At 38.0% G+C, this 27,045-nt stretch overlaps 3 protein-coding genes across 19 annotated transcripts in view; 1 reads left to right on the top strand and 2 right to left on the bottom strand.

The window, feature by feature from the left end:
- Positions 1 to 27,045, bottom strand: part of LOC127352688 (circumsporozoite protein-like) — a 50,774-nt gene that overhangs the window by 15,469 nt on the left and 8,260 nt on the right. For 2 of the 10 annotated variants that reach the window (XM_051381281.1, XM_051381282.1), the window contains exons 1-3: positions 2,303 to 2,473; positions 818 to 1,159; positions 590 to 613 (exon numbers count right to left, since the gene is read on the bottom strand). The exons of 1 other annotated variant lie outside the window; for it this stretch is intronic. In XM_051381281.1, the coding sequence (XP_051237241.1) occupies positions 590 to 613; positions 818 to 1,159; positions 2,303 to 2,426 (490 nt within the window). In that variant the 5' untranslated portion in view covers positions 2,427 to 2,473. Of the gene's footprint in view, positions 1 to 589; positions 614 to 817; positions 1,160 to 2,302; positions 2,474 to 8,873; positions 8,919 to 9,023; positions 9,333 to 10,040; positions 10,242 to 27,045 lie in introns of those variants that run through there. 7 more of the 10 variants (XM_051381289.1, XM_051381287.1, XM_051381286.1 and 4 more) reach the window with 5 other exon arrangements.
- LOC127352715 (uncharacterized) lies at positions 11,795 to 15,866 on the top strand. Its single transcript, XM_051381342.1, has 5 exons — positions 11,795 to 11,883; positions 13,074 to 13,355; positions 13,714 to 13,971; positions 14,541 to 14,690; positions 15,508 to 15,866. Exons 1-5 carry the CDS (start codon positions 11,853 to 11,855, stop codon positions 15,543 to 15,545), a joined length of 759 nt encoding a protein of 252 aa, XP_051237302.1. The 5' UTR covers positions 11,795 to 11,852; the 3' UTR covers positions 15,546 to 15,866.
- On the bottom strand, positions 17,165 to 25,029 carry LOC127352716 (myelin-oligodendrocyte glycoprotein-like). 8 transcript variants are annotated; one of them, XM_051381344.1, is made up of 8 exons: positions 24,817 to 25,029; positions 22,294 to 22,650; positions 21,560 to 21,577; positions 20,406 to 20,450; positions 19,287 to 19,397; positions 18,837 to 18,896; positions 18,625 to 18,738; positions 17,165 to 18,197 (listed from the first exon to the last, which is right to left on the bottom strand). In XM_051381344.1, the coding sequence occupies exons 1-7, from the start codon at positions 24,866 to 24,868 to the stop codon at positions 18,629 to 18,631; spliced, it is 753 nt and encodes a 250-aa protein (XP_051237304.1). In that variant the 5' UTR covers positions 24,869 to 25,029; the 3' UTR covers positions 17,165 to 18,197; positions 18,625 to 18,628. The 8 variants fall into 8 exon arrangements, 7 of the variants coding, with proteins under 7 accessions (XP_051237304.1, XP_051237303.1, XP_051237305.1 ...); XM_051381343.1 differs by having other exon boundaries at positions 17,165 to 18,738; XM_051381345.1 differs by having other exon boundaries at positions 17,165 to 18,738; positions 20,406 to 20,447.

The raw sequence follows: 27,045 nt of genomic DNA, 5'->3' as shown, positions 1-27,045 counted from the left end.
TTGTAAAAGTTGTTTTAATTATTATTAACTGTAAGAGAAATTTACCCAGATATTGTTGTTCAGTTCCAGGTACATGTTACTTAATGTTCTGTGGCTTTGTAGATCCACTGATCTTTAAATTGTAAAGCACATGTGTAAATTCAATTAATATATTGTTGAAATTGCACTTATTTTCCTTAAGAAAATTCAGGTTGTTCATAATGTTTTGTGAAAAGAAAGTTTATTAAATGTGATCATTTTCTGAATGTATTTCTTTTTCTTTGCAATAAAATGAAGAGAACAATTAGGGGTTGTTGCTAATTATAGGTAATTATGCCTTAATTTTACTGGTCCGGCCCACTTAAGGTCAAATTGGGTTGTGTGTGGCCCCTGAACCAAAATGAGTTTGACAGCCCTGATGTATGCACATGGAAGGGCAGGGAGGTCCCAGAACAGAGCCATACCGCCAAATGTAATATTCTGCTTTGGAATAAAAGTTATTTTGACAAAAGTGGTCCTGACTGAACCAGCAGATGTGCTTTAAGCACCTTGTGCACACCTTAAAGGTTCAACACTTTCTTATAGAAATGAAGGTAAACAGTAAACTTACCAGGATCCTTTTCTTTTCCTGGTTCTGTGTGGAAAAAACACAGAAAAATAATATTAAAATATGTGATAAAATTCTGACCCATGGGGAGAGTAAATGTGCCGGTGAAAGCTCATAGATTCATAAATAATAAATAATACATTTCTTTGCTAAGAACAGCTAAGATACTTTTAACAAAATTACAAATAGGTTTTCACTTTTTTAATTTAATTGCAGGTTAGCTGTACTCACCAACAGTGAGGATAATGAAGTTTTTCTTGACCTGACTTTGCAGTTTGGGAACATTGCAGGTGTAACTTCCAGCATCCAGTTCAGTTACGCTGGTCAGTTTTAGTGAAATGTTTCCTCTGATTATTTCTTCATGGAAGAGAGATGTTCTACCTCTGAAGTTCTCATCCTGATCATTTAGATAGTCCTTCCCTTGTCGCCAGACGTGGACATATTGTCCATCACGTGTCCACTCCACTGTTAGAGTCCTCACATTGAATGGAGGCCCCAGGTGACATGGCAGGATGACGTCCTCACCGACTGTTACTGTAACTGGTTTGTCTGAGCCAATCACATCAGGCTGTCCTGCAGAGACAAACATCATATCTACATATTTTATTTCTATTCATTCATATTCATTCAGTGGGGGGTGAAGGCTAGAATAGGGGTCAGAACACACAGTGCATCTAGTTTCAGTCTTCTTCCATACAGCGTGATGTTCATTTAGTAACTGATGGTCCCATTTAGAGTAAAACAGACCATAAAGCAGGGTATGCTTTAGGGCGGGGCTACCTTGTGATTGACAGCTCATTCTCAGTGCTCAACGCACCAAACTCAGATCAAACTGTCAAAATTGAGCAGACTTCCCCTTTAATTATCTAAAAAAAACAGTACAGTAAAATCAGTATAAATCTTACATAGTTCTAGTTTGGGTCATTATTATTATAATTATCATTATTAGTAGTAGTCGTGGTAGTGATACTATTGCGTTTATCTATGTTCATAAATAAAAAGTGAATGTCGCACATTTTCTATTTATTTTCTGTTATTGTTATTGTTTAATTGCGTATACTGTAGGCGTGGCGTTCAGGAGCCCTTATTGTCGCACCAGGAAATAAATATTCTGAGTGCTTCTATGACATTCCTCTGTTGGTGACTTTTAAAACACTGCGATAGAAACTGTTTACTGGAACAATAATGTTAGTGTCTGCTCCTCACTGCGGGACTATTATCCTCTATCATGGAGACATTAACAGCTGCTGATCGCTACCCGTTGTTGTTCCCGAGTATACAGTGAGGGGGAGAGAATAAGATTAATAAGAGCCCAGGGCCAGATAGTGTGACCATGTTCGATATCCCCGCTTAATGTGCATTGTCATTTATCCGAAGTACACTAATAAATCCTAGGTTTTCGGCTGTACTTATTTTTTGTTTTCGTTGTTTGTATTGCCGAATTTTACACATCGACCTCGGGCGCCCGGGTGGCTCAGTGGGTAGAGCTGTTCACCCAAATACCGAGGCACTGTAACGCCACAGGCTCGAAACTGACAGTCTTTGCTGCGTGTCACCCCCCTCCCTCCGTTTGTCCATTTTCTGTCTATCTTCGGCTGTCTCTATCAAAGATAAAAATAACTTAAAAAAAGTTGAAAAGGAGGAAGTTTAAAATCGAAACCAACGACAGACGGACACACGGACATACAATAAACGTGAAATTGCTCAGTGACTCACCGTGTGTCACACAGAGACACGTGAAAAGCAGAAGAAAGTTCATGTTGACCCTCCTCCTCCCCCAATAAAGACAGGGACACGGTAGAATACACAGTAGAGAGGTATGAAGCGACGTCTTCCACATTGTTACTCCACCCTGAGAGCTGTCAACTGTCTGCCGCCACCTGCTGTACTCAAAGTGTAAAACCCTGACTGTATTTGAGTTATAGTCTGTATATTAGACCTGTTTCATTTATTTCATAAAGCCCTTTGAACCTGTATGTGTTGGTCCCCCATCCCCAACAGACCCCCTTTACTCCAGTCCCTTCCCACATCCATCACCCTGTCCTGCAGTCTTTCCATATTAAACCTTCTACAATCCATCAGCACACGTTTGACTCTTTACAGTTCTATCTTTATCATAATAGAATTATATCTTCTTTTCTGCTCTTCCTTTTCCACTACTCCCTGCTGAATTATTGATTTAACCTCTGACCTTCCAAAACACATTTCTAAAACACCCCTATCACTTCTGTTTGATGAACTTTTAGATAGTCAGCAACCTCGTTTCCCTCTGTTCACACACCCGCTGGTATCCAACAAAAAGCTGCTGTACGTTTAATAAAATCATGTATATTAATATCATTGTTTAATTTAGTTCTCCTTAACTGTAATGGATGCTGCCTCATATACCATACAACCATAATCCATAGTGGCTCTTATCAAAGCCCTGTATAATAATAATAATAATAATAATAATAATAATAATAATAATAATAATAATAATAATCATAATAATAATAATAATAATCTCTCTCTCTTTCTCTCTCTCTCTCTCTCTCTCTTCCAATAAAAGAATAAAACTGTATCCCTTTTTGCTTTTTCTATTTCTTTTATAAGTTATAAGTTTCTAAGAGCATAATTTCCTTCTTTAACAGCCAGGCTACACTCTTCATTCCACTAAGGCATAATTATCTTAATCCCTGTTATCATAGTCTCAGGTATCACTGGCGTCTTTATTCTGACGCCCTTTCCTGGTATTCAGCCAACCAATCAGACGGAGGTCCGAGTCAGTTTCGCTTTCAGTGGGATCCTGGTTGTTGGTAACACTGCCACCTACAGGAGTGGATGACTGAGGACTGTATTTCTACAACACGTGCTTGAAGGACAGTGATGGGAGACAACCAGAGTGCGAGAAAAGTGACTGAAAAGTGTGTCACTCTGAAGGGGGCGTGGAAGAGAGGTCTTCATCATTTCACAGTGTGTAGCCTACATCATCACCCCCTCTCCTCCCCTCCCCAGGAGTTGAGGAGACACTGAGGATAGAGGAGGAGGAAGAGAGACACAAACTGCATCCTGTGTCCATTGTACTGCTGTATTTGATCTTCTCTGTCAGATGAGTCTAACAGTGTTCATTATACAGTTATTATATATTCACTTTGAGTTCAGTGTGTCATAATGTAACAAGAATGTACAGATGTCTTCATGTTTGATTTCAGTTCTGAGCAGTGAAGCTGCTCTTTATTTCACTGTGTTCCCTTTAAGAAATATGACATTTTAATCATTGATTACATTTAACAACCCAGAAGATAAAATGTCAGTTGGGCCTCAGTATAATCCATAAAGATCAACTCTTTCACCATGTTGTCTCCTCCACTCTGCAGTGTCCGGTGTGAGTGTGAGACAGCTGTGGGAATGAGAGGCAGACCGTTTTAATACTGATTCTTTCTCACTGGAATAAGTGCTGGCTGCTGGATTAAATATAATATTTAAATATATAATATTAAATATATGCAGAGTTACACACAGACTAATAACGCTGAAACCTCCACAAAGGATACACCAGTCCTCTCTCCTTCCTCCACAAACAGCCCCTCTCTCCCCCTGTTTACCCTCCTTTGCCTGTGAACAATACTGGAGAACATTACATTGAGCGGGAGAGGAAGCGTTGATGGAAGTGATGGACCGTTTCCATTGAACAGCATTTCGGAGCGTAATGTGATCGATACATGTGATTATATGTTGACTATACACTTAATTCTCAGGTCTCAAGCTTCATAAGAATTCCGTTTTCAGGGTGACCTATGACTTTGGCACATTAGTGTACATCTGCTGTCAGGAAGTATGTCTGTGATCTCTGAACACAGGAGGTCTGTTTAGGCTTCTTTATTAGTGATAATGTGCCCCCTGCTGGTCAGAGTCCTACATTCAATTAAAATGCTCAAAAGTTAGTTCATGTTGTTTTCCAGAGACAGATTTTCACTGCAGTGGTCTGTCTCCTGAACCAGCACTGAACGAGTACAAATGTTTTTAATGAGAGAAATGTATGTGTTACTAAAAAAGGCAGTAGTTTGATCAGTTTCAAAATGTTTTAAATTAAATGAACGTCTGGCTGAGCACAGAGGGGGGGCTTTGGCTCTTACAGACCATTACAATGTAAAAATAGAAAAACTAAGAAAATACAAAAACTCATTTTCGAACCATTAAACACACAAAGTGCTGATGTTGAAACAGAAATCACATAAAACAATAAAATCTACAGAATAATGAGCTGTGTTTGTGAGGACGTTGCTGTCAGTCACACACACCGACAACCTCCTTCCTTCACCCGGCTAACGGGCTCTTCACCGGAGCATCCATCCGTTTCCTGTCATCAGTGCACAAACTATTATGGAAAGAAAAGTGAAATAAAAATAACATCATTTTCTATTATCTGCTAATATTTAACAGCGAGAACGAATGAAGTAAAGCATTGCAGTACAATATAATTTAAAAGTACTGGAAAACAGGGTTAGTTAAAGAAAGTGGAAGTAAATGTACTAAAAGAAATACATAAAGATATAAAATAAAAGCAAATTTGGTTGAGCCACATGTGACAGTTAAAGCTGAGTGTGTCCAATTCTGTTTGCAGCTCTCAGATTGTCTTAATTTTTACTTTTATTTCTCCTGAACTTATTTTCTGTGTCAGTTTTCTCTTACAGTGCAACCATATCAGCACATTGAGCACATCCACACACCGCCTGCAGCCAATAACACTGTTTAATATTGGTTCAATGCATTTAGCTTTAAACCTTCATTATCTGTGTGCTCTCCTTTGTGTTGTCTGGGTTTTGAGCCGCTTCGTCGAGCTTTATTGACTTGGAAAAATGATGTTCTGTGTTAAAAAGACTCTCAGTAATGGGACAAAATAAATAAGCCAATCAAATCCATAGTTTATTCAACTACATAAGATAAATTTCTGACATTTTCCATAAACAATCTTTACTAAAAAAGACCGTACCTGCTGCTTCCAGGGTGAAGGTGTGTCTCTTGTGGCACATGGCGCTGTAGGACAGTGGTTCCCAACCTGGCAGCCGGGACCTGAACACGGGGTTGCCAAAGCTCCACTGAACACATACACACATTAGGCCTTTATCCCAGCCTCTTCGTTTCTGTGAATACAACTAAATAACGTTGTTGTTTTTAAGGTTTAGATTATTATTTAACATCCAAACTCAAGCTGTATTCGTCCTGCTTTAGGAAACAACCGACGAGCTGATGGAACAATGAGAAAGAAACCACTGAATTCATCAGAAAGTATAATATAATAATGTAAAAGTAGAGAGAAAATACACAGGATTGTTTTAATTAATTACAAACATGAATCCAAGCTTTTGCCAGCCCTCAGGCTTGTGTACAGTTCGGATTGTGCTTGGGCCAGAGATACAGAGACAACTACTTTTTAGTGTTCGACTGGTTGATTTGAACCCAGTTTTCTATTCTATTTTTGATGATTTAATGTATTGATTTGAATAATTGATTGACAGTTGCATCTCAAAGTGTATTAATGTTTGTAACCTCTGGGATATTGTTTGTTGTTGTTGTCTTTTTTTCCCTTTTGAGCAACTACAATGTTGATGAAAACTGTAAAACTCTTCCTTGTGCTTTCTAACTGAACGTTGTTTCACAGACAAACACTGAAAACAGAACTGCTCACCAAAGCTGATCTGAGAGCAGCCACTGAGAGGAAGACAGTGGTGATGGATTATTGTTGTAGACAAATGAAAAGGTTGGAGCTACAGTGGTACACTCTCACATACAGTAATACATTGAACTATTGCAGCTTCATGTTGTTCAGGTAGCATCATTCTGTTTGTGCATTGAGAAATGAACATTAATATCCTTTAAATATTCTACTATTAATTACTGAGAGTTATACACAATGAAGTTCTAATAAACTCAGACTGACTTTGATTTTTTTCTTTCATTTCAGTGTCGTAGAACATTAATTGGTCAGTTGCAATAAACTTAAAGATTCTGCACTTCCCCAAAATATCAGACCAAATAAGAACAAAATGTCAGGTACAAGTTAAACATCTTTTTATTAACAATTACAGTTTCAGCCTCCTAGTGTCCAATGTGAACAACAAGAACAATATACTTTATACAACATTAATTCTAGTAGTAGTACAATGTGATTCTTCCCCCGGTGCAGTATTACAAGATAACATAAAGCAAAACACAGAAAAAAGCAGCACAGTCATAAAAAAATATATATATAAAATCCAAATATAGAAATATATATATATATATAGTCACCTTAAAATAATAACAGTCATTAAGTGCTTTTTATTTCCCCCCTCTAGTCAATGAATCCTATACAATAACAAGTCACTAGAGGGAGCTGGAAACTGACAATGAGAAGGTTCAATTAGACAGATAAGACCCATTCTAGTTAAAACCAGGTCCTGAGACACCAACTCTGTCCCTGCAGTGGTTTATACAATCAACACATCAGGAAGAACTTCTGAACAATTCCCTGCAGCTGCATTTTAATCAAGAATATTACACAATCAACATTCACATAGAAAGAAGTTCTGGATTAAATGGTTGAACTTGTCTGTATTTGCTCGAATGTTTCTTCAAACATTACACATAACTCTGCTCTGTACTGACCCGCATTCAGCAAAAGTAAAAAAAAAAAGAATTCTTTATTCGTACTGATGAAAAATTTCTAATTTAAGAAATGTGTGATGTTGGTTGTGAATATTTGAGCAAATCAGAAGGTTCTATAATAAAAACAGACATTTTATATACAGTAAATAGATGTTGCAGAGTTCTTCACAGGGCAGACAAACAAGATAACATGAAACAAAAACATGAAAACCAAGCAGCATAAAACAATTTTAATAATAACAATAATTCCCATCATTGGCCCCAAAATTGGCCGTGGCATTGGTTCCAGCACTGGCTCCAAAATTGGCTCCAGCATTGTCTCCACCCTTGGCCCCTTGTCCTCCTGAACACGTATCAACAACACAAAACAAGTTATCAGTCAGTGAAAAGGGCGATTATTTTATCAGCCCAAGCAGAGTCAGTCAGCAGTGGAGTGATGACACTTGTTGTTATTGACAGTGAGGAACTACAAGTAAAGGAGCTTGTCCCAGATCAACCATCATAATCAGACAGCAGGATAGTGAGAAAGCTCAGACACACTGTACATGAGAGGCAGGGTGCAGACCCCCCAATAAATGATTTCTAAATAAATGATGGAGTTATAAACACATATTAGCTGATATTAGCTTTAGATACACTTCTGAAAACATGTTTCCATGTAAGGAGGACTGTAGATTGTTCCCCTCATCACTTTCATTGAAAGTACTTTAGGAAGAGATCTTTAATGTCCAGTATAACAGGAGGAACCATTACAGCAAGAAAAACCTGTTTCACTGTTCACTGTTGTTTGAAGACTGACTGAAAAACTGAAAACTGTCTTTTTAAATGGAGAGAATGGAGAGAGAGAAGATTATTGACTTACTTCTATTTCTACGTTTCATCCATACAGCCAATGCAACAACAATGGCAATGACAGCAATGCCATTATATCACCAGTGTTTTTACCAGTGCCACCACCTGAAAGAACAGAGGAAAGATGTTGAGATTTGTTCTTCACTGTTCCAAGATAACATCCATCAACAATATTTCCACAGCCACTTCTCCTGTTCATGGTCTCAATGTGTACTTGGAGTCCATCCCACCAAAACTGTCTGTTGGTTAGAATCTCTTTCATTGCACAACAGTAAACAAACAGTATTATCAGTGAGAATATTCTCCAGAAATACGAGGATCCAGGGTTATTTAAAGGACCGCTGTGGAGGATTCAGTGCCATCTAGTGGTGAAGTTACAGATAGCAAACAAGTGAATAAAACTTCCAAATGTGTTCTGGACTACTGTAGAAACATGGTGGTGACAATAGATCCTCCTGAATGTTACACACTGGACCTTTCAGTAGTCCTCTATCAGTGTGCTCTGAGATGATGAATGAGTTCATTATTTGTTAGAATGGCATCCTGTCAAATGAAGCATTACATTCAGAATTGCTCTGATTACTTTTGAGGTTAAAGAGGTCATATTATGCTCATTCTCAGGTTCATATTGTAAGGAGGAGAGAAACAGGAGTGATATCTGTGTACATTGTGGACTGCAGTAAAGACAGCACTTACCTGGCTCTGTGTCTGTGGAAACAATGAAATTAAATATTAAAATATGTGATAACATTCAGACCAACAGGAGATGACAGCTGATGAGAAGACAAATAAGATATTTACTTACTGATATCATCAGTCTGACCTCCTTTGTTCCTGTTCACCACTGGCTCTGTTGGACAATTGTGTTAAATTGTAAATGTGTAAACTGTGTTTAAGAGCTAAAAAACATTTCCTCTTATTTCATTTGAATGTGTAATATGTTAGCTGTACTCACCAACAGTGAGGTTAATGAAGTCTCTCCAGACCTGACTTTCCAGTTTGGGAACAGAGCAGGTGTAACTTCCAGCATCCAGTTCAGTTACGTTGGTCAGTTTTAGTGAAACGTTTCCTCTGATCATTTCTTCATGGAAGAGAGATGTTCTATGTTTGAAGTGCTTGTCTTGATTAATTAGATAGTCTTCTTTACTTTGAAAGAGGTGCACAAGTTGGTCATTGCGTTTCCACTCCACTCTTTGTGGATTTTTCACGGTGCATGGCAGAATGGCATCCTTATTGACTGTTACTCTAATGGTCACAGGCTCTCCTGGGGAAACAAACAGTGGATTTATTCTTCCTGTTGAAGCTCATTAAACACGTTGTTTCTCAGTATTGAGTAAAACTACTCCTGAGCAGGTTCTGGGCTCTAATCTAAAATCAGGATCATATGAGTCACAGGATCATTTCCTGTAAATGCCACTTACCTGGCTGATATTCAAAGCATCCCCACATCAGATAAAACTCCCTGAACCAGCATTTAAAGCCATGTCACTGTCAAACTAATTTAACCGGAGTTTTTCAACAAGCAAATAAAATGTACAGTTATATGATAATGTCGATTTAGTAATCCATTGTAAACGGATGTTGGCCTACTGTTAATAATATCTGACCAAGATCAAGAGATCACGCAGGAAATACGATTTAATTCAAGTTGCTTCTCTCACAGTGTATTTTCTAAAGAGTCCTTTCTAAATACACAGAGGTTTCAGTAGCTACAGGCCACATTTAGTTTAGATTGATGTCATTATTAACATAATCTGGGTCCCAGTGAACGGCCCGATCTCGGCCTCATGCAAATGCGCTCAGTATTATTAATTATGTATTATTAAGTATTATTATGAGTATTATTAATGCGCTTTATTAATAAGATTTAACGCCCGAACACACTTTCAACAACAGGGGTGGTGTGCAGTTTACCAAACAATACATTATCAGCTGTTTACTCAAGCGATAAAAACAGCGATCAATAACTTACCTGGGGCGTCCACGGAGACAGGGACAAAGACAGAGCACAGCAATGTAAACAGTAGGAACTTCATTCTGGTGGTCGGATAAAGAGCCACTGTAGCTCATGTACTGAGCTCATGAAACTCTTCGTGGATGACCATTTACAAACATATTGTTTACAGGTTGTCGGAGTTCTGTGGAAGTTAGCGCTCCCACTTTCTCTTTCATTGTCACCTGAAACAGGGAGGGGCTGCGGGAGGATCAGAGGCCATTATTTCAGTATTGGCTTGGCTATTTAAACTCAAACACATTACATCGTTGTGGCACATTAGTAAAGCATTCAATAGAAATATCTAAAGGTAGCATTAGAAAACAAATCTACATTTTCCAGATACATGTCTGTTTTTACTGAACTTGAGCCTATCACTTTGTCTGAAATATGGCAATAACAGATTATTAAATTGTGTGTGTTACTTTTTAGCTGTATTTGTAAATTGTCAGCATTTGACACCCAACTGTGGTTGCAAGGCATTTACCAACTCAGGCCACTGCTTTAGATCTACCACTGCCTGCGTGGGGTGGTGCAGGAAGTAAATAAATAAATTCCACACTGACTTTAGAGCACTCGCAAAACAGGTTTTCAGCTGTCGGGTTCTGCATTAACATTGGCTGCAATAACAAAACAATGCCATACAGTCTTATTGAGAAATTAGTTTAGTAAATTATGATCCCATTTAGAGTAAAACAGACAATAAAGCAGGGTATGCTTTAGGGCGGGGCTACCTTATGATTGACAGCTCATTCTCAGTGAGTCCGTCCAGCTCAACGCACCAAACTCAGATTAAACTGTCAAACAGTGCTGATCAGATATGAATCCAGATTATGTTACTGCGCTGACTATTTCTCTCCTCAAATCTGTTCACAAACATATTTTACTGTTTATCTGGAATACCAGATTGTGTGTGAACAGGGGAGCCGTCATTTTTTCCCTGCTATGAATCATCATATCATGGCGACGACCATAAGGCCAAACTGAAGGCTTCAACCAATGGGTGACGTCACGATAGGTTCACACATACACACACACTTCACAGCCTGTTCTCATTCCCAGGTTGTTGAATACAGATGAGAGCTGGGTTCAGTTAGTTGCCTTCTGCAACTTCACCACTAGATGCCACTAAATCCTGGTCCTTTGAAGCAGTGTTTATATTGAATGAATTATTTATATGTAACTATAGTAAAGATAGATGTACACTCCCTGTATGAATACACAGGGAGAAATTTTTTTTTCATCACTGCTAAAGCTCAGCAAATAATTTTTTTGTGGCTGTTTCATATCCTGTTTCACTGAAATGTGACTCATAGACAGCTAGCCTCTCTTGTGGTTGATGTCAGGTTTCACTCTGCATTCTGACAATGTTGAGTTTGATTCTCATGTTCAAGTTTCTAAAGCAAATGGTACAGATAAGAAGTGGGATTTATTTGGAGACCCACAGTAAAAGATCCTCAGCAAACCGTAAAACATGTCCTACAGAGAGTTTTGGCACTTACAGACATAGAATGAAACTTTGACTTTCACTTTCAAAAGGAGGTTTTTGAAATGGAATAACTGAAGAGAAATCTGCTTAAAGCCCAGGTCCAATACTTTAAAACTGTTTTGAAAACTTAAAAGCTCAAGCAAGTTAGCAAAAATGTGCGAACTTCATTGCAGATCATTGATTTTTTATTTTCTTTGTATGTATTGTTCTGCAATGACCTTCATGATTTCCTGTGTTTGGTCAGGATGTGGTAGGCTACCAGTTAAAGCGCGACAGAGGAAGACTCACAACATCGGCACGCGATGGAGATCACATCACTCTGCCTATTGCTCTGTAAGTAATTTCACTTTTTAGAAAATAATCTACCTCCTGCTCTCTCATTTGTTTCTGCTCACCTACCAAACACTTAACTTTCATTGCCTTATCTGACATCTGGAGTCCCTGATCATTTATTTTATGTAGTAATCAATGAAACAAGACTAGAACTTGTGAACTGTTCAGCTAGCTATTGTAAAAAAACAGTTTTAACAAATATTTTTGTCATATTTCAAGATACTAAATGTATATTTAAAAAGATCCCATATTGTCTGATACTACCTTGTTGGACTGATTTCAGTGAAGGAAGCTGTAATGTAATATCAGGGGTCACTATTTTCTTTGAATCTTCTTTTTTGAAGATGCAATCTATTTATAGCAGCATTTATCAATTGTTGGCTACTGGTGGGTAGAAAGCCTGACAGTTTGTACTTTTACACATCAAAGAGACACAGGACAGCATAATCATCCCATTGATAATGCTGTTGTGTTGTGTTTCTCCACCAGATGATAAAGTCCAATGTTCACTCTCCTTTAACATCTGGTTTCAAAAATATCTGATGCTTTAGCTGCAAAATGTTTTCTTTACAAACTAATCTGTATGAGCCATGTTTTGATTTGGGTTATATTCCTCCAAGCCACAAGGGGCACACTGTTTTGTATTGTAGGTCATTTAAGTTCCTCTTATTCATTCACTCAGGTGTTGGTAATTTAGAAAGGGAAGCATACAGTTTTCAACTGTGCTCAGACTGCATTTGGAAATGTTTGTTTTATTATTTTGAGTTACTTACTGGAAGTGGAAAAGAGGACCAAATGGGACATGTAAAAAAACATTCTGATCTGCAGTATTGGTCATGACTGAACTTCGTATGTTAAAACCAAGTAGCCCAATTAGCAGGCAGGAGTGGCTAAAGTATAAGACATAGTCATTACATAATCTCTAACTTTATCTTTTCTGAATGAGGTCTGTTTAGAGTATTGAGAGTTTAAAGAGCAATGAGAGCATACAGTGTTAATTCTCTGTGGGTTCCTCATTTTAAGTGGCTGTTTTCACATGGCACACACTATTTTAGTTGATATTCATACCAAAACGTTTTGATTAATGCAGCTTTAAAATTGGCCAACAACAACTAACAGCTGTGCCTGCATGTAACACATATGATCAGCCGTGTACACAGAAATAATTTAAATCCCTTCAATTGTTTCAGGTTTCACCCCCCTTGCAGCCGCACTGAGCATCAGTCCCAACAGATCTCAGTTCTTTCAGTATGAAAAAATCTATCTGAGGTGTGAGGAGAAGGTAAACTCCAGTGGTTGGATGGTGAAAAGAAACACCTCTGCTTCGATATCTGAGGTGTGCAAGCGTGGCTGGGCCATCCCAGGTAACTCATCCTGCAAGATCGAGTATACCGACGAGACAGACACCGGAGTGTACTGGTGTGAGTCTGAGCAGAGGGAGTACAGCAACAGCATCAACATCACAGTGACAGGTAATACCAATGTGCATGGAGCTTGTTTGTGTGTGTACAGTTGTGTTTCGAATCTTCTGGATTGTTAAATGATCATCATCATGTTTTTGAGCTGTTCAACGTGCCCTCTATTGTTTATAATCCAACTGAACCTTGCAAGGCCAATGCTGACATAGAGTCAGCCCTTTGAGACTAATTTACATCATGACATATCATGACAGGAGGGTGGCCCACCTCCCCCAGCCTTTGAGAGAGTCCGTCCTTTTCAGGTCTCTGATGCATTTTATAAATTTGCTGAGAGGGAGGGAGCTAGCAGAACTGAAGGGGGTAGTTAAAGAAACGTTAAGCTCTAGTAGTCAGGTGTTGTTCTATATTTCAGATGGTGTTGTGATCCTGGAGAGCCCTTCACTTCCTGTGGCAGTGGGAGATAAAGTGACACTTCGCTGTTCCTACAAGGAAGAAGACCAAAAAAAGTCTACTTCAGATTTCTCTGCTGCGTTCTACAGAGCTAATGTTTTCATCGGTGCTGAGAAAGGAGAGATTATCCTTCAATCGGTGTCCAAGTCTGACGAAGGTTTCTACGAGTGTGAACACCCCAGAAAAGGAAAGTCAAAGCGGAGCTGGCTGGCTGTGAGAGGTGACACAATGTTCTGCTTCCAATACTCAATGTGTGTGTGATGGGAGGTCTGCTTTTTAGTATTGCCTTGTATTGCCTTATCTTTGTTAAGTTTTACAAGATTGCTTTTTTCCCTTGTTGCCCTGGCACAAAAGGGAAGATACACAACAACAAAAAACCATCAGATATTGGCATTGTTCAAAAGCCAAACTGATATTTTAGATATTTTTTGTATATCCCATCCTTATCTACACATATGGCATTTGTTCCAAGGCTGGTTGTATAGTTATTTAACTACAACTGTCAATGCCTGGGACTACACATGGGAATTAGCTTTAAGCTATTTCTGGTGCAATTAATGCATCATGCATTGTTCCTTCTATGAACAATTGAATTGAATTATAGCAGTCTCATTCTCAAACATGATTGGTCAATACAACTCGCACTACAAACATAAACCACAGACGCTTCCCTTACCAAAATCTTGTCCCTTGCCTCTAGATTCTGGACTCACATGCAGATATTTGGATGAGAACAGAATTGATAATGTTTCATGTTTGAAACTCTGATGATTGTTTTCTTTCTCACAGCTCAGCCTCCTTCTCCTCCTCCTCCTCCTCCTCCTCCTCCTCTTCCTCCTCTGATGTCTCTGCCCAACCTGGTGTGTACCATCCTGCTGTTCATCCTCTACAATGCCATACTCATCTTCTGTGTATACACGTACAGAAGGTGGGCTCGAGGTAAGAACACTTCTCAAAACCCTAATAATAACAGAAAGTATTGATCTGCCGGCCACCTCCACAAGGGGTCAGAGGTCAGGGCCAAGCTTACTGGATTTGCCGGGATACTCCGCAACCACTCTGACCAGAAGGGACCAGGGCCCTGTGTCTCAAAGTCCACCTTAGTCTGGCTCTGTCTGGGTTTCCTGGCTGCACTTATCCTAACCTCGGTGATCTTGTACAACCAGTATCATAAAGCTGGTTATCAGCCGGCACTGGCTAAAATGTTCAGTTAAAGTTAAATTGATATTCTGAGCTGCAGTCAAGGGTAAAAACATTGTCAGGAATCTTTCAGTGTTTGGAAACGAGAAGCAGGTGATCCAACTGACCTGTGAAAGTATCTTTATCTCTTTATTACTCGTCACTTTATTGTGAAGTCGGCACTTTAGTCTCTGTCAGGAAACTGTTGGAAGGATGATTCAGTTGTTCCAGTGATTTGATTGGTCAACAGTCTGCCTATTGTTGAAGTTTGCCCCCAGGCAGATTAGCTGTGCAGCATAGGTTTCCATGGTGACATACCTCAGTAAAAACAGGGCCAGCTCAAGATACCGGAAAACCCACATAGTTGAAACCAAAAACAGGCTGCAGCCTGTTTGTGGCTGACGAGGTGAGGTTGTCACAGTAACAATAATAGAAAGCAGGAAGTGACAGCAAAGCTAAAAGTTCTGTTCACACAGACTCACTGTGCCTGAGTCTCAGGGCCGGTGACTGACAGGTGTGGCAAAGCAGGGATTTTAACTCATAGTTAAAATACTTTCTTTGCTCTGTTCTCCTGCAGCTCGAGCTGATGCTAAAAGGGGAGCTGCAGGAATCTGATCATGTCCTACTGGAATAACAAGGAGAAGAAGAAGAGGAGGAGGAGGAGCTACAATTTGTGACATTGAACAACCTGTTTGTACAGTATGTTGGCCAATATGACGGGGAAAAGGCAGTATTCATTTTCATATATATTATTTAATACATGTTGTATTTGCTTATTTGTATTATGTCTTAGCTACATGTTGCTTCCATGGTTTATGTAAAGATCCCCTCCAGATGTGCATTAATATACAAATAGTCTGCTTGGAACAATAAAGTGTGTCTGGTGTGTTTGTTATGCAAAAAGAAACATTAAAATCCATTCATCTACTCCTTCTACCTTCAAATTCTGTTCATTTGTAACGTTTTCCTGTTGGACACAAGATGTCTCCTACTTCACTGTAGATCCATTCTCAGTGTATGTGCAATGGTGGCTTCACTTGTGTAAGTTACAGACTGGACCAGGTTTGACTTCCATAGTGTCAAACTCTGCACACATGCACACATATCAATCTGTACAGTGGGTGGGTAGTATCCAACATCCAAAAAGAAACATTTTTGAGTTGAGGAGGACCATTATGCTCGCACTAAACCGTTTTAAAACAATCTGGTTCTTGCATCTGATGAATTTTATGTTTGAACTGACAAAAAAGTGGCAAATGTCAAATTGTCAATAAGCTTGATGCTATATACGATATATTTCCTTTTCCCATGTAACAGTGTTTGTATTAGCTGACATTTTATACATTTCAGAGGCTGATGCCTCAACCCATTAAGATGCATTATGATGACAATCAGTTGCCCTCTTCACCCAGTGGTGCATAGGCAATCACCTCCTCCTCAACAACAACCAGGATGAAGGAGCTCATCTTTGACACTTGCAATAGGCTCACTACTCCTTATTTCCCCACTTCCATCAACAGCCAGCCAGTGGAGAGAAAGTTTTATTGATTCTATCCTGCTGTACTTCCTCTATATAGCACAATAAATAATCAATTTGTTTTTCTGAGCTAATGAAAAGTTGACTTTTCTGACAGTGGTTCTCAACTTTTTTTTAGGGCAGCGTCCCTCCTAGCCGTTATCCAGGTCCCTTTACAACCCTATCAAATAAAATGTAGGCTAATTATATTCCTTTAAATTAATTTTGATTTTATTCTGTATATAATAATAATAACGACTACTACTGCTACTATTATCACTAATACTATTCTGTGTTATGTCATTACAAAAGCATGTAATGGTTGCTGGAATGCCAGATAACAGATTTGATTTAACTGGACAGTTGGAATATCATTATTATTTGACTATAGCCAATCAGAAATGGTCTGTTACTACAGAAACCAGCTGCCTTATATTAAAACAAAAAAACAGGAGGATTTAACTTTCAACTTGGGATCTAGGGAGTGAACCTGGGACGCTGGGATTCACTGCTGAACCCTCTGGAGGTGTCGTGGGCCTATCAGCAAAACACCTAGGAAGGAGGGCGCCCACTTGATAACCCAGAGGATGCCTCTGCCAGAGGATGCCTGGATGACTCTGGATCTCTCAGGAATGCAATTAGGGATATCAACATATAGTCCTACACAACAGATCAAAGGAACGCTAAACTGCTTTGAAAGTTAATCAGAGTGCTGTGCTTCAATCAATCATTCATTTATTAATGACCACAAAACCAATGTCAATGGAATTTGCTTTGGGTACAGGATGGTAGGTAGGCTCAATGCAACAGTGTCAAGTAATATCAAACATAGACAGACAGGACAATATTTACAGGATTTTAGGTTTTAAGTGCAGGCTCATTTGTCAGGATCAGTGAGAGATCTTATTGCAGTGGTGGAAAAAACTGCATTATTTGGTTGGCAGGGACCTTTAGGGCCTCCTGGAGGGCAGGGTAAAAGGGGTCAGAGATGATCTGTTCAGCTCTTTTTACTGTGTGTTAGTGGTTCAACAGATGGGTGGTGGGTGCCAATAGTCTTAGATGATTTACTGAATGCATGTGGCTGTCTGTGCGACCGTACCAAACTGTTCTGAATGAGGTGAGTATGTTTTTCTGTTTTGACATTCCATTTGAGTGTGATGCTGATATATAATAATTTGAATGTGTCTGTGATGGTTATGGGTTCACCTGTGAAAATAATGGTGGTTTTGGGGAGGAGGCTAGGCCTGATATCTATAATGACTTCATGTGTTTTGGATGTGTTGAGCAGAAGGTTGTTAGCAAGGCACTAAGTGGCTACTTGTTCAAGGTATTGGTCTTTGTTGTTGTAGGTTATGAGTCCGATTATGGTTGTGTCGGCTGCATATTTAAGAATGTTAGCTGAGCTGTAGTGGGATGTAAAGTGGTTTGTAAGAAGGGACAAAAGCCAGAGTGAGAGGATGCAAACTTAGGGGGCACCTGTTCTCAGGATCAAAGGGCAAGGGCTTTCTTTACAGGAAGCTCCAGTGGCTATGCAGGGGTCAATATTCATGTCCAACTGCTCATTCAAAATATTGTACTGAAGGTCAATGAATAGATTGTGGGCGTTTCTCTGTCAGTATCTTTACTGCAGGTTGCAGAAAGGTTAGTCTCAGCCGTAGTTCGCCTCAGGCCATCAAGTGCAAGTGCCTGAGGTACTTGGACTGCAGTTGGAAGATTTAGCTGAATCCCTGATGAGCCAGCATGAGGCTGCACTACAGAAAGTTGACAGAAACAAAGAGGTGAAGTTTTGTTGCTACACTGTCTCAATGGTGCATTGTTGCATATAAAGTAGTTAAAGTTAGCTTAAACATCTACAACAGTAAAATGCAACAAAGACATTAATCCAAAACATTATATATAATAGTAAAACATTGACAGGGAACATTTTACTGCACTAGAAGTACCTTGAGTCACGAATGACCCCATGAACTTTTTTAGAAAAAAACATTAGAAAACCATTTCTAACATTTTGACACATAAAACTTCAAACATTAAACAATCTTTTAGTTTTGATTAGACAGGGTTTAATTTACTCACTGGTTGCTTAAGACATGCATTTAAGGGTTAAAAGGATCTGTGCTTAATGTACAATCTATTTCTGAGGAAGGATGTTTGACTGGAGGTACGTGTTGAATGAACCTGCTCAGGTACTCGTGTCACTGGTGCTTCCCATGTGTAAACTTGTGTCAAGATTCTTCTTTTTGTTGTTTCTTTGTCTGTTGCGTCTTCTTCTTTTTTGTTTTTTACGCGTACCTACAACAGTACACAGGGTATTAGTCAGTGCCCTGAGAGAGAGAGCAAGCAGATGGGGGAAAAAAACTGCCAGTAAGCCAAGAATACACTGAATTTACAGTTGGTGTCACTGTCAGAGCTGGAAGATGATGGCAACAGCTGTGACAATAGTCCTAAAACTAAAAATGGAAAACAAATTAGGCAAGAAAGTGATTTTTGTGCAAATTGAGAAAATATTCAATATTCAATTCATCTATATTGGGCTCCACAACAAGATAACTAGATGTGTCCTCCTTTTTGAAATTTTGCCTAGTGGCCACTCACAGTATTTTGTGGAAAAAGTCTGGTGTGACCAGGCTGTTTCAAATTCATCTCTATCCCAAAACGTTTGTCCCCATCAGTTATGTATTTCTGTCAAGTACAGCTTTAACTGTTGACCACACCTCATCTGTCCTTAGCATCATCCCAGCTACATTCTTTTTTCAAACAATAGAAACAAAAACCCTTAAAACATGTGGACATATCCTTTTAAGTGGGAAAAATGAAGAGAAGATAAATGTTTTACTTACTGGTATTTTTACATTTCCTCCAGATGAAAAAGACGGCAGCAAGTAATATAATTGCAAGAATAACTATTATAAATATTATAACGCAGATGCCAACAGTTGTACCATGGTCTCCTGAAAGAATAGAGGAAAGATGTTGAGATTTGTTCTTCACTCTGAGCTGCAAGATAACATCATCCATCTATTTTTCTCACACTTCTCACATTGCACAAACAATGGTATTATGACCATTTTTAATATTCTCCTCTAAATCCATTTGAGTACAGTAAATATTTGAACCTGTAATAACTGAATTCTGAACATATCATTAATATATCACCACATGTAAAGTTGTTGAGGTGAATTTCTTAGCAAACAGTTTTTATTTACACATCCAACAACATGAGGAGTCTTGTTTATGTCCACCGGATGAAGTCCAATGTTCACTCTGTCTGTTTCTGGTCTCCATAGAAACCTACGGGAATATCTGGCTCTTTAGCTCCTAAATGTTCCACTATGTTTACCAGCTAGTCTTTGTGTCTGTCTTAAACTCAAAAGTAATTAGAGAAATTCTGAATCTATCCTATCCTTCTATCAACTGGAAGCCAGTATGACAAATAATGTAAAAATATATACAAAGTAGGACTATTTCACTGACACTGAATTTGTCAAAAAATAGAAAGAAGAAGAAGCCTATATAGTCTGTTTAATGTGATAAAAAAAATTTAAATGATAAGAAATGTATCATGCAGGCAAAGAGTTGTATAAAAAGTTCCCTAAACAGGAAATAATCTGCTCACAATTCATCAAAATTGCTCGTTTTACACAGACTCCTTGCCGTTACTGAGTGCATTAGTTGGGTTCATTCAGTTTTAAAATGATTAAATATCCATAAAATATGTCACTTAGTGAGGGGTTGTCAGTTTGATAAACGATTGAGAAGCAGCCCCTTAAGGAAAAAGGATGGGAACCACTGACTTAGATTATAGTAGTTAGAGAGTTGATCATCAAATACTGACACTTTGGGTTATGGTAGATGGATAACAAACAGCGAGCCTCGTGACACAACAGATGTGCCTCAACAATCAGCATCTTTCAGAATGACTGACCCCACCATCAATAATTTTCTTTTTTTTTACTTACGTTTCTGTGTTGTGCCGGGGACTCTTACTTGTTTTCTATCAACTGCTGAAAAAAGACACAGGTGATTAAGTACTCGGGAGAGATGAGACAAATTGCTGTCTGTTTTTATTTTGTCATTTTGAGGATTAGGAGGATTTTTTGAAATTATTTTGATGTGCTCCATTTCTGAACACTAAACGCTAAATTCCTGGACACACTGCACGTGTTTGCAGTGCATGTCTCTCAGACCACGGACTAACCACTGTTGGTAGTGACTAGTGGGGACAACATATTTTTACATAAAGCTTCATGATTTATGAAGAAAATCTAAAATGTATGTATTGCTTTTATGCTCTCCTTCAGTAAAATCTAAAAGATGAATTTAAAGACAACAATGGAAAACTTATTCCAGTATGATTTTTTAGAAGTTGAAATGTAGGACTACGGTTCAGGACAACCATCCCAATTAAAAGTACCCCATACATTTCAATAAATAAATGAAAGATCTTTGTAAATATCAAAGAATTATTTGGTTTGTCGGTTATGGGACAGCAGTTTGCCCCAACTCGATAGAATGGTCCATTTAATGTTTGTTTCTGTGAGTAGCATAAAGGAAACTATTATATAACCTTGTGTTGTAAAATGATAACTCTGCCATGTAAGCTTGAATAAATAAGCACAAAACACATTGACGGCATATGTATACAGTTCATATATCCGTCCACAAACTGAATAATTTCCAGCTTAGATTTTTTCTCTGTTTATGCATTCATTGTATACATGTAAAATTTACATTTGAAGTTTGTGTGTATATTTGTTTTGAATTGTACAGTAACTCACTGGTAGCTGGATACCAGTAAGTTACTGTACAAACTGTTCACAGTAACTGGGTTATTAATTTGCCGTATTTTTATACTTTTTTTTTTGTATTTTATATTTGTGTCCACTGGATGAATGTAAGTCCAATGTTCACTCTCTGTCTGTTTTTGGTCTCCATAGAAACCTACGGGAATATATGGCTCTTTAGCTCCTAAACGTTCCACTATGTTTACCAACTAGTCTTTGTGTCACAAATAATGTGAATTCAGGGATTGCCAGTTTGTTTGGTAAACTTGGTATCGCTGTGTTCCCCTAGACATATAGGTCGTAACAGATCACAAAGATAAACTACTTACCAGGGTCCTTTTCTGGCTCTGAAGGAAAAATGACAAAAAACATTTTGCATCATGAATTTGTCAAAAAAGAAGCCTATATAGTCTGTTTAATGTGTTAAAAATCTGTTAGTAAGAAATGTATCATGCAGGCAAAGAATTGTATAAAAAGTTCCCTAAACAGGAAATAATCTGCTCACAATTCATCAAAATTGCTCGTTTTACACAGACTCCTTGCAGTTACTGAGTGCATTAGTTGGGTTCATTCAGTTTTAAAATGATTAAATATCCATAAAATATGTCACTTAGTGAGGGGTTGTCAGTTTAATAAACGATTGAGAAGCAGCCCCTTAAGGAAAAAGGATGGGAACCACAGACTTAGATTGTAGTAGTTAGAGAGTTGATCATCAAATACTGACACTTTGGGTTATGGTAGTTGGATAACAAACAGCTTGTGTCAACATATATGTCAAGCAATGAAAGCAGTACTTCCTATAAACGATGAGATTAGTACTGCAGGAGATTTGTTCTTTTCCACTTTGCACTCTTTTTGTTTTGCATTGTTATATTATTAAAATGGGGATACAAATAAATAACACTCAGGATAGTTACTTTCTCAAATTGTTAGTCTGACTCATATTGCCTTTCTCAACAGTTCACAAATTGTGCTAAAAATAAAAATACTTTATACATATTACAAATACATAACCTTTTCTCTTTTTTTCATTTGAACAAATATTAGAGTTAGATGTACTCACCAACAATGAGGGTGACATTGCATTTTCTGTGTTGAACTGTTTCAGGCGATGTTTCAACACGAGCATCGCAGGTGTAATTTCCAGCATCCAGTTCAGTTACGTTGGTCAGTTTTAGTGAAACGTTTCCTCCGCTCATTTCTTTACGGGAGAGAGATGTTCTACCTCTGAAGTTCTCATCCTGATCATCTACATTGTCATCCCCACTTCGATAAAAGTGAACATATTTTTTATTGCTCTGCTCTTGTTTCCACTTTACTATTGCATTTGTCATGTTGGATGTGCTGAAGCATGGCAGGATGGCGACATCATTGACCTTTACTTTAACGGTTTGAGTTGAGCCAATCACATCACAGTTTCCTGTGGAAACAAACATTGCATTTAGACTTCCAGTTGCATCATTGAACACTTTGTTTCTGAATGTTGATTGAAACTACAACCATGATTCCAAAACTGTTTTTTGGTAAATACACACACTCTAAACATTTTGATGCCTGCAACAAGTTCCAAAACATTTGGGACAGGGGAAACAAAGAACACCTGTTTGGAACATTCAACAGGTAAACAGGTGATTCGGCCTCGAAGTCCTCCATTATATATGCTGTCAATGATAAAAACTTGTTTTACCTGTATTCAAAATGACTGTGACAATGGTGGAAATACGGCTCTACTTAGCAGATGACTTTGAGGTTTTTAAGGCAAATAGATAAAATTGGATTATTTATAATCCAGACACTCTGACTAACAATTTCACTTCAACGTCCATGGCGTTAAATTGCAAAGTTACACTGCCACCTACTGGCTTGCTATGCATACTACAATGTTTTCCACCGCAATTTTAATTGCACACAGTTTACATTAACCTCTAAACACTTAATTTACCTGCACATGTTTCATTTTTCTAGTTTATTTTCTCTCTCTGCACATATTTTTATTCTTCTGCAAAAGTTTAATCTATCCAATTTAATATATGGCTACTGTACTATAGGTTAATTTAAATTGTAATGTATGTTTAATGTATGTCTAATGTATGTTTGTATGCTGCTACTGGATGCTTGAATTTCCCTCGGGATAAATAAAATATCTATCTATCTATCTATCTATCTATCTATCTATCTATCTATCTATCTATCTATGCTTTTAAAAAAGTAATATAATTACTTTACTTATTACTCCCTGCCAACAGTAATTAGTTCTGCTACTCCACACAAAAGTAGAAAATGTGTCCCTTCTCCCCAAAATTCAGATTAATGATTAAAATCGTATTTATTTATTTTTTTTAGTTTGTTAAAATCAAAGTAAAGGAGTATTTCCATCTGATGAATATAAGTGTTTCCATCTTTCTAACTAGTTTCCTCCATGGTTCCAGTTTCTCTTCAAAACATAATTAAGGCCTGTGTTTTTACATATATATATTCTTTATTCCAAGTGAGGACTGAGGCACAAATATAATGCCATACCTGCTTTCCTGTCCTGTTAAGTTACTGTTGATGTAAACCCAATAGTTCCTAATTCTGTGGACATGTTTATGTGTGATTTAGAACATAAGAGAGCCCGGCCTTTAACTCTGTGGGACCCCCGCTGCAGTTTGCTGTTTCATTTCCCTGTTTTAGTCTCAAATTTGGGTTAATAAAAACCCATGTGTGTGGGTTTTTTTGTTGTTATTTCATTTCACTAAATTAATTTTGTCTTAGTGTTGAGTGAAATTGATTTGATTTGAATGCGGGATAAATATCAATTATATCTAAATATCTATCTATCTTTATCCTGTAAAATAATCATTTATATTAAAGAAAATGTTAGTGCTAGCCTCTATATTTCATTAGTTATTTTAATTAGATCTTTGTCAACTGGTCTACTTGGTCCTGACTTTGGTATGAAAAAGCTGTTGTAAAAGATAATATTTCATTACTAGACTGTATGTTGTAATGAGCCACGTGTTAAGTTCTGTGCCAAAAGCATTATGTGGGAGGAGACATTATACTAAATAAACGGATGAAAGTAAAAAACACTTTTCATTATCTGGCTGTTGCGGTCGGTTAATCATACAGCAGATTATAAACTGAGCATTAAATACGCAGCATTAAATGCAACATTTAAAAGATTATTCGGGCTTATTGTAACTGTAAAGAGTTGCTCAACGAGCCAGTGTATGTAGTAAGCAGTGTGCAGTTGTAAGGCCGTTTCTGCGATCCAATTCACCAAATTCTATTTTACACTGATCAATACATCGACTATCTGGAGGATTCAAACACACACACACATAAAAAAATAAGATTGTTCGAATTAAGTCGCTTCTCTCACAGTCTAAAACTGGAGTTCTTTTTAAATCCACTGAGATCTGTGACAAAGTTCGTAAATATATAATAAATAGTCCGAATTTTACCGCTGAATTTATTCATTCAATTCACGGAATCCGGGCAGTTAATGAGCTAAATAAAGGCAGAGTGATCATCAGCAGCAGTGTCTGCAGTATGTTAAAGAGAAAAACAACACGGTAGACACGGAAGTACAACAAAAAAGTACCTGTGAAGTTCAGAGCGACAGAGGACAGTAAAACCAGAAGGATGGATTTCATCTCGGTCGCTGGAAGAACGGACAGACAGACAGACTGTAGAACTTTGTGAAAGATAACAAAGACACAAATAGAATCAAATACAGTCCGTTTGTTGGTTGGGAGCTTTGGGGGAATGTAACTTTCTCTTTCCCTCGGGATGCAGGAGGTTGCACAATGTCTTCCTCCACATTAAAAATAATAAAATGGGTGTAGTCTTGTTTGCTTATGTGAGATTACACGTTGTAGCCTAAAGGTTACACTGATTAAAAAAAGTCCTGCGTGATTTGCAGCGTTTTGCATCAGAGCCAGTCAGTCTCTTTGGAAAACACAGAGATAATTTAATGCAGAGAAAAAACTATTGATTACGGGTATGTTTTGGTTACAGGTTGTGCTGAATTTGCATTTTTTCAGTCAATTCAAAATGTGAGAAAAGGCCATGAACAAGTAAAAGAAAACAAAAAAAACAACAAACAATTATTTTCATTAACAAACAATAATCACAGTTTCAGGAGGACATTTCAGTCTCTTAGTGTGAAGATGTTTCACAGTTTAAACTGACCCTCCTTCAGCACACAGTAATACAGGTTTATAAAATCGTGATATATATATATATATGAATATAAAGAAAAAACTTCTGAGCGGTATTTCAGAATATATTCCAACCAACAAACACTTGAACAAATATATTTTTGTCTTTTACAATACGGATCTCAGATAGAGATGATACGGATCCCGTGCAGTCGGTCCTGGTGCAGGCCCAACTGTCGGAGAGGGTCGAGAGAGAGAGACATTGTCTGTATGTACAGCAGAAATAACTGCAATCATTTTAGGATTACAGTGGATAGAAGAGTTTGTTCGGACTGCAGCTCCTAAAAGTCTGAACTCAAAGGAACAAAGACTGTGAACCCTCACAGGCCGGTTGTGTGCCATCGGGTGGAACTGGAGGTTTATTTAAGGGTTGGACTAATTGTTTCAGCTGTTTATAGGTTTTGACCATGTGTTGGCCAAAGAAATGTTTTATTGTCAGAGATTTATTTTTGTTGTAATATTAAAATAAATATAAATAAAAACACATCTGTATGAGAGTAGAAATTATCTGCTCAAATTTAATCCAAATCACTAGTTTTACACAAAGAGTTTATTGTTTGGGTTCATTTAACAGTTTTTAATATAATATCAAATAACCATAAAATCTGTAACTTTAACTGAGAAAGCTACATTGTTATTTAGTTAGTTTAGTTGTTTGCAAAAGTTAAGACTAAATTAAAAATCTGACCATGACTTCTGTACTTCCCAGGATGCACCTGCAGGCCTCCTCTCCTCATTTATAGCTGCATGTAAATGAAAAGGTGAAGTGTCTCTGACTGGAAACACACTCATAGATGGATTATTAACATTTAAATGTTAATAATCTTGTTAAAATCAAACAACTTCTATTCAATTCAATTCAATTCAATTGTATTTGTATAGCGCCAATTCATAACAGAAGTTATCTCAGGACACTTTTCAAATAGAGTAGGTCTAGACCGAACTCTTTATAACATTAATTACAGAGACCCAACAGTACCACCATGAGCAAGAGCTTGGCGACAAGGGCAAGGAAACACTGCCTGTTAAAAGGCAGAAACCTAGGACAGATCCTCCGGCTCTAGGTGGGTGGTCGTCTGTCTCGACCAGTTGGCAAGCACATATGATGAAAACTATACACAATTTGATGATGGTGAATCACTTTTATTGGGAAGTGAGCAAAGAAACAAACCTAGAACAACAAATGATGATGTTATAATATTTTACAGAAGATAAGAGACCAACTGTGACAAACTGTGCAGATGTTACCAAAGCTGTCTCAGTTTCAGTGTTGTATTAAAATGCTCCTCCAGCACCTCCTCTCCTCATCCTCCAAACCCTCTACTACTCCACTATCTGTCAGCAGTAAGTTCACCTTCCAAGGTACAAGGCCATTCTCAGCACACACTGGCACCATGCTGGGGACCCTCTGCACTCTCATAACTGCTCTAACATGTAAGCAGGCAGACTTTGACCTCATGTGGGATTCATCCGTGTGTTTCTCTTGAATCCATGTCGTCTTGTTGTTTCCAGGTGTGAGTGGTGTGACGGTGGTGCCTTAAATTTGTTCAGAAACAAATCTGAGTGAAGTGCTAAGGTGAAATAGGTTAATTGGTTCTCAGAACTTCTGG

Source organism: Dicentrarchus labrax, unplaced genomic scaffold (genome assembly GCF_905237075.1).
Source record: "Dicentrarchus labrax unplaced genomic scaffold, dlabrax2021, whole genome shotgun sequence".
Classification (NCBI taxonomy): Eukaryota; Metazoa; Chordata; class Actinopteri; family Moronidae; genus Dicentrarchus; species Dicentrarchus labrax.
The sequence above is the reverse complement of the archived record's forward strand: the minus strand, read 5'-3'. Positions and strand labels throughout refer to the sequence as shown.